General features: G+C 38.6%; 1 protein-coding gene and 1 long non-coding RNA gene across 3 annotated transcripts in view; one reads left to right on the top strand and one right to left on the bottom strand.

Moving 5' to 3' along the window:
* Window positions 1–4,024, top strand: part of LOC125914387 (uncharacterized) — a 36,565-nt gene extending 32,541 nt beyond the window's left edge. Inside the window, exon 3 of the long non-coding RNA XR_007455288.1 lies at window positions 3,730–4,024. This is a non-coding gene — a long non-coding RNA (uncharacterized LOC125914387). The remainder of the gene's footprint in view (window positions 1–3,729) is intronic.
* Window positions 1–10,681, bottom strand: part of OSBPL1A (oxysterol binding protein like 1A) — a 243,777-nt gene that overhangs the window by 165,425 nt on the left and 67,671 nt on the right. For both annotated transcript variants that reach the window (XM_049619605.1, XM_049619606.1), the window contains exons 8-9: window positions 534–595; window positions 387–431 (exon numbers count right to left, since the gene is read on the bottom strand). In XM_049619605.1, coding sequence (XP_049475562.1) covers window positions 387–431; window positions 534–595 — 107 coding nt within the window. The remainder of the gene's footprint in view (window positions 1–386; window positions 432–533; window positions 596–10,681) is intronic.

Raw genomic sequence — 10,681 nt, 5'->3', positions numbered from 1 at the left:
CACACACACACACACACACACACACACACACACACACACACACAATGGTTTACATTGCAAGATCCAAGAATGCTTAAATCATTTTTTCTTCTGAAATAATTTTTGGGGCACCTGGGTGGCTCAGTTGGTTAAGGGTCCTACTCTTGATTTTAGCTCAGGTCATGATCTTACAATTTGTGAAATGAAGCCCCTCATCGGGCTGTGGGCTAACAGCATGAAGCCTGCTTGGGATTCTTTCTCCCCACATCTCTCTCCAGCCCCCACCCCCATGCAAGCATGGGCTCCCCACTCTCTCTCTCAAACATTAAAAAAATTTTTTTTATTAAATAAAAATGGGGCACCTGAGAATTCTTTCCAGTTCTAGAAATAAGATCATCTCAGCCTACCTTCCAAAGAGGGCCTTCATATCGTTTCAGTGCTTTGTAGATGACCTATTGAAAATATGTTTTCATTAAAAATGCCATCTATGTATTTCAGGAATTCAAAATCTTTTTCTAAAAATGATCATATGCATGTAGTCTATTACTACGTACCTTATTACCAATAAGAATGTGTTTCATTTCAGCACCCTGGGCAAGGTCAAGGGGTTTCTGATCTGTGTAAAACACAAGGAAACAAACCATCAAGAGCTTAATTGTATATAACATGGATACTGCCATTACAGCATGAATATTCTTTCACTATTCCAACAACCACACCTCTCTCTTCTCCCCCCACATTACCCACCTGAAGTTGCCATCTCAACTCTTTCTGGCTTCCATTTTGGTAGCTAACTACTAAGCCAGCAAGATTAGCCTCAGAACACTCTGTACAGGTTCTGTGATCCTTCAAGCCTTCTTATACTTTAAATCACTGAATTGGTTTCTCATGGCTACTAAAACAAAGTACCACAAACTTAATTGCTTCAAACAATACAGATTAATTCTTTTATAGTTTGGGAGATCAGAAATCCAAAATCAGTCTCACTAGGCCAAACTCAAGGTGTAGACATGACTGCATTCCTTCTGGAGGCTCTAGGGGAGAATCCATTGCCTTGCCCCTTTTCTGGTTTCTAAATTTTGTGTTTGTTTATTTTTGAGAGAGAGGGAGAGAGAGAGAGGGAGAGAGAGAGAGGGGGAGAGGGAGAGGGAGAGAGAGGGGTGAGGTGTGGGGGGGGGAGGGACAAGAGAGAGGGAGACAAAGAATCTGAAGCAGGTTCTAGGCTCTGAGCTGTCAGCACAGAGACTGATGCAGGGCTCCAACTCAAACCGTGAGATCATGACCTGAGCTGAAGTCACTTAACCAACTGAGCCACCCAGGCACCCCTTTTCTGGTTTCTAGAAGCCACCTATATCCCTTGATTTGTGGTCCTCCCATCTTAATTAAAAGATTTTTTTTTATTTTTTTTATTTTTGAGAGAGACAGAGCATGAGCAGGGAAGGGGCAAAAAGAGAGGACTACACAGAATCCAAAGGCTGAGCTGTCAGCACAGAGCCCAACACAGGGCTCAAACTGTGGTCCTCCTCTCTTTAAAGGGCATCACTCCAACCTCTGATTCCATCTTTACGTTTTCTTTCTCAATGTTCAGATTCTCCTTCCTCCTGCCTGTAAGGACAACTGTGATTACACAGCCCCCCATGATAATTCAGGATTATCTATCTCAAGATACTTAACTAATCACATCTTTAGGGGGCTGTCATTCAGCCTACCACAGCCACTCTTAAGCTGCTTCACCAGAGAACAGGTAGCAGAGAGAGATCATAAGCAAAGAGTGTGATGGTCCACAGTTGAGGACAAAAGAAAAAGTGATAATGGAGAATGAAACCAGCAAGGCATTATAGTAACTTTTGCAACCTTATTCATGCAAGCACCCTATGTTTTGCCAAACAACAAAAACAGAATTTGTTAAAAGTTACTTATTGAGCTTTGAAGTGAACAGGATGCTGTATGAAATAAGGTCGCTTAAAAAAAAAAAAAAAAAAAAAAAAACCCCAAAAACCAGTCATGTTATAACTTGGGAGTAGAAAATGGCCCTTTCAAAGTAACATACCTGACCAGAACTCTGTTTATGCAGTGAGATAATATATTCTATCAAATAACCTTTTTATAAGTACCAAACACCTGGCATGTGTTGGGCAGTTTTTTGTATGAATTTCTCCTAATAAGGGTCTATTATGCACCAATTAATATTTTAGGCACTGGGGATTCAGCAGTGAACATGACAGAAAACATGGGAGGGGGGCAGGGAAGGCACAGAAAAAGGGAAATAGTAAATTAACAACAATTACATGCCAGATAAACTATGCTATGCTGATACTTTATAAGTGAATGATGTGATGGAGAATGACTAGGATACCACTTTAGACTGGAGACTGGGCAACTGATCAGGGTAGGCCTTTGTGAGGAAAAGGTATTTAAATTGAAAGGAATGATCTAGGCTTGGGAAAATATAGGGAAAGGCATTCCAGTAGATGGAACAGCTAATGCAAAGGCCCTGAGGTAGAAAAAATTTAGTGGGCAAGAGAGGTAGAAAGTCAGAGAGGCAAAGAAGCGTATTACGCCAGGGCTTTGTAGGTCAGACCTTTCTGAGTCAGTACAAGGGGTATGGGTTATTATAAATATGATGAAAAGTCACTGAAGGGTTTTAAGAAAAACAGTACACTATCCAACTTACGTTTAAAACTCTATCAAAGTGTTAAAAAATACTTAAAAGTATAACTGGGGAAATGCAAACTTTGGCTCCTTGATATATTTTTTTTTAAATTTTTTTTAACGTTTATTTATTTTTGAGACAGAGAGAGACAGAGCATGAACGGGGGAGGGGCAGAGAGAGAGGGAGACACAGAATCGGAAGCAGGCTCCAGGCTCCGAGCCATCAGCCCAGAGCCCGACGCGGGGCTCGAACTCACGGACCGCGAGATCGTGACCTGAGCTGAAGTCGGACGCTCAACCGACTGAGCCACCCAGGCGCCCCTCCTTGATATTTTTTTTAACAACTATGTTGAGATATAATTTACATACCATATAATTCACCCATTTCAAGTGTACAATTCAGTGGTTTTCAGTATATTCAGAGCTGTGCAACCATCATGTGGTTACAGGTTTTTTTTTTATACCGAAAAATTTTTTTAAGATTTTATTTTTAAGTAATCTTTATACCCAACGTGGAGCTCAGACTTACAACCCTGAGACCAAGTGTCACATACTCTACTGATTGAGCCAGCTAGGAGCCCATACACTGAAATATTTATACACAAAAATAACGTAACTGGACAGTGGCCATTATTGAGACATGTCTGTCCTGGAGACAGAGAGATGGAGAGAGTGGGAGGGAGACATCAATTAATTCTATTATTCTATTTTTTAAGGCTTGATAATTTCCATAATAAAAACATTGTTTTTAAAGATCACCATGGCTACAGTGTGGAAAATGCCTTGTGAACGTGGGCAAGAGAAAAGTAGAGATAATATGTACAAAGCAATATCAATAGTCCAGGTGAAAGATAATGGTGGTTTGGACCACAGAGTTAGTAGCAGAAAATGTGGAGAAAAATTCACAGGTTTCAGCTTCTAGAGGTAGATTTATAGGACTAATGGGTAAAACTTGGATTATATATTATTGCCTTAGTGGGGAAAAATTTTTTTAAAGTGTTAACTGAGAAATTAATAACCAGTTTAGGTTTTCTAGCTAGCATATAGGAAGAGGTCTTAAAAAAGGTCTGCCAACTGTTATTTTTATTCTATCTACAGGGCACTTTTGAGAAATTATTCCTTTAGGTGAAGAGGAGGAGAACAATGTGATTTCTTTCATGGAATTCTGCCCTAACACCAAAAATAAATTCTGAACTCCTGCCAACTAACTGAAATCCCAGCACCAAGCCTTCATTTCTAGATTCAGTGCCTAAAGTGCCTGGCAGACAGTGAGAATCAAATAAAATGCTTTCTGAACTGAATGAAATAGCCTCCCTACCTGGAGAAGCATCATAACCAGACACTTCAAAATCTCTTATCAAGCACAACAAAATAAAGTAAAAAACAGAAATGATCCAATATTTACATTTGTATATGATATACATTTGTCCCTTAATGAAAACACTAAATGTCAACATTCCTCAAAGGAATTTACACAGAATGTAATTTCAATAACATACCAATGGTATTTTTACTAGGAACCTAAAAAAAAATTATTTTGAATGCCATCTGGGAGAATAAACAGATACGAATGTCAAAGAAAATCCTCAAAAGGGAAACCTTACCAGATATTAAAACATTACAAAAACAATCATTAAAAATGAGTTACTTGTGGGGCGGCTAGGTTGGTTAATCATCCAACTCTTGATTTTGGCTCAGGTAATGATCTCATGGTTCGTGGGTCTGAGCTTCATGTCAGGCTCTGCACTGGCAGCTCTGAGCCTGCTTGGGATTCTCTGTCTCCCTCTCTCTCTGCTCCCTCCTGCTCGCACTCTCGCAGAAATAAACATTAAAAAAAAAAACTATTGGAAAAAGAGATACTTGCAAAAAAAGAAGATGAAGCAATGAAAGAAAATAGCAAACAGATTCTTAAAATGTAGGAGAAAGGTATAAAAAACAGAAAGGAAAGATTGTTTGATGAAGGATGTAAATAAAGGTAAGTGGTCAGCAATTTGAGAGCCTCACATCCTAACACTCTCACATAGCGTTTCCTATTCAAAACCCAGCAAGCACACCAACAAATGGGGCTGGGCCTCTGGCTACTTTCCTGACCTTTCCCCTCTCCCCAACTTGCCCTGCTCTAGGCACCCGGAAAGCTTTCTTCTTCAAATATGCAAAGCACTCTCCTCTCCAATCCCAGAGCTTTTACAGTTGCTTCCTTTGCTTTTCAATACTCTTCTACCAGATTTCCTCAGGGCTCGCTCCTGACTCACTGCAGCTCTGTGCTCAGGGAGGTCTTCCCTTACACCCTTTCCAAAACAACAGCCCCCTACCCCATGCCATCACTCTCTATCCCCTTCATCCTGTTTATTTTTCTGCACCTCACTGCTTGACATTATATGTGTATTTACACCTTATCTGTCTCCTCCCACTAGGATATAAGCTCCCAAAGTGTGGAAACTATCAGGTGTTGTTCACTGTTGGATCTCCAACATCTACAAATAGTTCTTGGCACAGAGTAGAGGCTCAGCATTTTTGCTTAATGAATGAATGTGATTACAGATAAGCTAGCAGAAAACAGACTCAACTATTTACTAAATCTCTAAGGCTAGAAGTGTTCAAAGAAACCAAAGAGGAGGATCAATAAATTTGAATAAAAATGGAAAACATCTTAAAAAAAAAATGGGAAAATTTAGTCTTAGAAAATATAGAGATAGATAATCATCCATATTGTGGAGTTGTGGGTGGTAAGCTGTCTGAGCACTGCCCCTTCCACACCCCAAGGGGAAGGCCCTAGCAGCCATGTTTGTACCATAATGCCCCGCCCCCAGAGTTCCAGCTGACTGTATCAGAGGCAGATGTCTAACACAGCGGGTGCCATCAAATTATCTCCCACTGGAATTTAAAGCTGAGCTTAGGAGATCCTTGTCTACCGAACAGAGTTCAGCGCTGCCATCTTCTAGCATGCATGCTGGAAAATGGATCTGCTAAGAGGCAGAAATGAGACCAAGCAATGAGAAGGATACACACACAATGAGTGGCAATCTTCTTGGTTCCTAACAGCTTCCTGGTTCCTGATTCCATCCCTTCTGATGCCTGCTTTTCAATACCATGAGACACTTCTGTATTCTGATAATAATGTATGAACTTTCTTTTATTTACACTCTTGAGTTGGTATTAAACTTTATTTTTATTTTTTTAAATCTTTGAGAGTGAGCATGTGTGAGTGGGGGAAGGACAGAAAGAGAGACAGAAAGAATCCCAAGAAGGCGCTGAATTGTCAGCGCAGAGTCCAGATGTAGGGCTCAATCCCATGAGACATGAGATTAGGACCTGAGCCAAAATCAAGAGCTGGATGCTAAACCAACTGAGCCACCCAGGTGCCACTATTTTAAACTTAAAAAAAAAAAAAAAAAAAAGTCTAGTCTACCAGAGAATAACAGCTAAAAGGTAAATCTTTGTGGATTTTTGGGTCATAGGTGATTACACTTTGTTGGTGCCTTCATCTTCCTCATTTCGAACATAAACAAGCATTAGTTCTGCAGTTAAAAAAAACTGTTCTAATGTAGGTACTGAAAATAAATTAGAAAGTTATATAATATGTGAAAGAAACAGAGGTTGTATTTTAGTCATTTATGTTTTTCCTATTTTTAAAACTTTCTATAATGCAGACAATATCACCCTTATGACTTAAATACTTTTTCAGAAGGCTCCATCTTGACTTTTATCAAGGACACTTTAACACTTGGTTACTAATAAAACAACAGGATAAAAGTACATTTAAACACCAACAATTAAATTTTTCATGTTTACAGGGATATTGCCTCAGTTTAGACTGATATTTGCATGGGACTGTTAATTCTAGTTACATTGGAATGCTTTTTGAATCTAAATTTTCAAGGAAGAATCATTATAAACCACCACATAGAAAAACTATTCAAGTCTTTGGGAAGTTGGTAGAGACAGTAGGAATGGTACCGTTAATATCAATTTGTTTTTTTCTTATTCTTTTAGCACTTTTTAGAATTATTCTGCTTAATTCCCAGCTAGGAAAATAACTTTGGTTTGTAACTAGTAATTAGCAGATAAAATTTAAATTCTGTACTGTAGTTGTTCCCATTGCTCTGTAGTTCATAGAGCCTATTAGGGAAGTCCTTTCCATATATCTGTACCTACCGTCCATTACTTTTAAAAGCTGATCTGTCAAAAAAAGCCTGAGAAGACCACAAATACATGGAGGTTAAACAACATGCTACTAAACAATGAATGGGTAAAACAGGAAATCAAAGCAATTAAAAACACTTGGAAAAAAATGAAAATGAAAACACAATGGTCCAAAACCTTGGGGATGAAGCAAAAGTGGTCCTAAGAGGGAAGTATATAACAATACAGGCCTACCTCAAATAGACAACCTAACCTTACACCTAAAGGAGAAAAAGAACAAATTAAGCCAAAGTCAGCAGAAGGAAGGAAATATTACAGATTAGAGCTGAAATAAATGATAGAGATTTTTAAAAAATTTTTAATGTTTTATTTTTTGAGAGACAGAGTGTGTGAGCAGAGGAGGGACAGAGAGAGGGAGACACAGAATCCAAAGCAGGCTCTGGGCTCTGAGCTGTCATCACAAAGCCTGAAGTGGGGCTTGAACCCACAAATGCAAGATCATGACCTGAACCAAAGTCGGACACTCAACCGACTGAGCCACACAGGCACCCCTAGGAATTAAAAAAAAGAAAAAAAAGAAAAATTAAAAAAAAAAAAAAAAAGAATGAAATCAGAGCTGGTTCTCTGAAAATAAATTAATAGATAAACATCTAGCCAGACTTATCAAAAAGAAAAGAGAAAGGACCCAAATAAACAAACACAAATGAAAGAGGAGAACTACAACAACACAGAAATACAAACAGTTACAACAGAATATTCTGAAGAACTATAGGCCAACAAATGGAACAACCTAGAAGAAATGGATAAATGCCTAAAAATATATAAATTACCAAAACTGAAACAGTAAGATACAGAAAACTTGAACAGACTGATTACCAGCAAAGAAATTCAATCAGTAATCAAAAACCTCCCAAGAAACAAAAGTCCAGGACCAGACAGCCTCACAGGCAAATTCTATCAAACCCTTAAAGAGGAGTTACTACATATTCTTCTCAAACTATTCCAAAAAGTAGAAAAGGAAGGAAAATTTCCAAATTCATTCTACAAGGCCAGCATTACCCTGATACCACAACCAGATAAAGACACCACTAAAAGAGAACTATGAGCCAATATCCCTGATGGACATAGATGCAAAAATGCTCAGTAAAATACTCGCAAAGCAAATCCAATAATACTTTTAAAAAAATCATTCACGGGGTACCTGGGTGGCTCAGTTGGTTAAGTGTCTGACTCCAACTCAGGTCATGAACTCACAGTTTGTGAGTTCAAGCCCCGCTCTAGGCTCTATTCTGACAACTCAGAGCCTGGAGCCTGCTTCCAATTCTGTGTCTCCCTCTCTCTCTGCCCCTCTCCTGCTCGCACTCTGTCTCTGTCTCTCTCTCTCTCTCTCTCAAAAATAAACATTAAAAAAATAATTTTAAAAAATCATTCACCATCAAGTGAGATTTACTCCCAGGATGCAAGGGTGGTTCAATAATCACAAATCAATCAACATGATAAATCACAATAATACATGTAAAGAACCATATGATCCTCTCAATAGACGCAAAAAGAGCATTTGACAAAGTACAGCATCCATTCATGATAAAAACCTTCAACAAAGTAGGTTTAGAGGGAACATACCTCAACATAAGAAAGGCTGTATATGAAAACCCACAGCTCACATCATCCTAAATGGGGAAAAACTGAGAGGTTCCCCGCTAAGGTCAGGAACAAGACAAGGATATCTATCCACTCTCATCACTTTTATTCACATAGTCCAGAAAGTCCCAGTCACAGTATTTAGACAACAAAAGGAAATAAGAGGCATCCAAATCAGGAAGGAAGAAGTAAAACTTTCGCTATTTACAGATGACATGATACTATATATAGAAAACCCTAAAGACTCTACCAAAAAACTATCAGAACTGATACACAAATTCAGTAAAGTCACAGGATACAAAATAAATGTACATAAATTTGATACATTTCTATACACCAATAATGAAGCAGCAGAAAGAGAAATTAAGCAATCAATCCCATTTACAATTTCACCAAAAGCAGTAAATACCTAGCAATAAACCTAACTAAAGAGGTGAAAGACCTGTACTCTAAAAACTACAAAATGCTGATGAAAGAAACTGAAGAAGACACCAAGAAACCAGAAAATATTCCATGCTCATGAACTGGAAGAACAAATATCATTAAAATGTCTATACTACCCAAAGCAATCTATATATTTAACACAATCCTTATCAAAATACCAACAGCATTTTTCACAAAGCGAGACCAAGTAATCCTAAAATCTGATGGAACCACAAAAGACCTCATATGGCCAAAGTGACCTTGAAAATGAAAAGGCTGGAAGCATCACAATTCTGGACTTCAAGTTACAAAGCTGTAGTGATCAAAACTGTAGAGTATTGCACAAAACAACACACACACAGATCAAGAGAACAGAACAGAAAACCCAGAAACGAAGCCACAATTATATGGTTAATTAATCTTTGACAAAGGAGGAAAGGATATACAATAGGAAAAAGAATGTCTCTTCAACAAATGGTATTGGGAAAACTGGAGAGCAACCTACAAAATAATGAAACTAGACCACTTTCATACACCATACACAAAAAATAAACTCAAAATGGATTAAAGATCTAAAGACCTGAAACCATAAAAACTCTAGAACACAGGCAGTAACTTATTTGACATTGGCCATAGCAATTCCTTTCTAGATAGGTCTCCTGAGACAAGGGAGACAGAAGCAAAAATAAGCTATTGGGACTTCAAAGTAAGAGGCTTCTGAACAGCAAAGGAAATGATCAACAAAACTAAAAGGCAGGGCACTTGGGTGATGCAGTTGGTTAAGCATCCAACTCTTGATTTTGGCTCGGGTCATGATCTCACGGTTCATGAGTTTGAGCTTCACAATGGGCTCTGTGCTGGCAGCATGAGGCCTGCTTTGGATTCTTTCTCTGCCCCTCCCCTGTTTGCATGCTTGCTCTCCCTCCCTCTCCCTGTCCCTCTCAAAATAAATAAACATTTAAAAAAAACCCCAAAAGACAATCTACAGAATGGGAAAAGATATCTGCAAATGACATACCTGATAAAGGTTTAGTAAATATATAAGCAGCCAAAAAACAAATATCCAATTTAAAAATAGTAAGATGTGAACAGACATATCTCCAAAAAAGACATCCAGATGGCCAACAGACACATGAAAAGATGCTCAACATCACTCATCATCAGGGAAATGAAAATCAAAACTAACATGAGATATCACCTTACACCTGTCAGAATGGCTAACATCAACAACACAAGAAACAGGCATTGGCGAGGATGTGGAGAAAGGGGGAACCCTCTTTCACTGCTAGTGGGAATGCAAACTGGTACAGCCACACTGGAAAAAAACTGTATGGAGTTGCTCAAGAAGTTAAAAATAGAACTACCCTATGATCTAGCAATTGCACTAGTAGGTATTTACTCAAAGAATAATAAAATACTAATTCAAAAAGGATACATGCACCCCAATGTTTATAGCAGCATTATCTACACTAGCCAAATTATGGCAACAGCCCAAGTATCCCTTGATTGATGAACGGATTAAGCAGACATGGTATGTGTGTGTATACACATACACATATACACTCAATGGAATATTACTCAGCCATAAAAAAGAATGAAACCTTTCCATTTGTGACAACATAGATGGAGCTAGAGAATATTATGCTCAGCAAAATAAATCAGAGAAAGACAAATACCATATGATTTCACTCATAATGTGGAACTTAAGAAACAAAACAAACATGCAAAGGGGAAAAAAGAGAGAGAGAGAGGCAAACCAGAAAACAGACTCTTAACTATAAAGAACAAACCGATGGTTACCGGGGGGGGGGGGGGGGGGGGGGGGGGGGGGGGGGGGGGGGGA

The sequence above is a fragment of the Panthera uncia genome (genome assembly GCF_023721935.1).
Source record: "Panthera uncia isolate 11264 chromosome D3 unlocalized genomic scaffold, Puncia_PCG_1.0 HiC_scaffold_8, whole genome shotgun sequence".
Classification (NCBI taxonomy): Eukaryota; Metazoa; Chordata; class Mammalia; order Carnivora; family Felidae; genus Panthera; species Panthera uncia.
The sequence above is the reverse complement of the archived record's forward strand: the minus strand, read 5'-3'. Positions and strand labels throughout refer to the sequence as shown.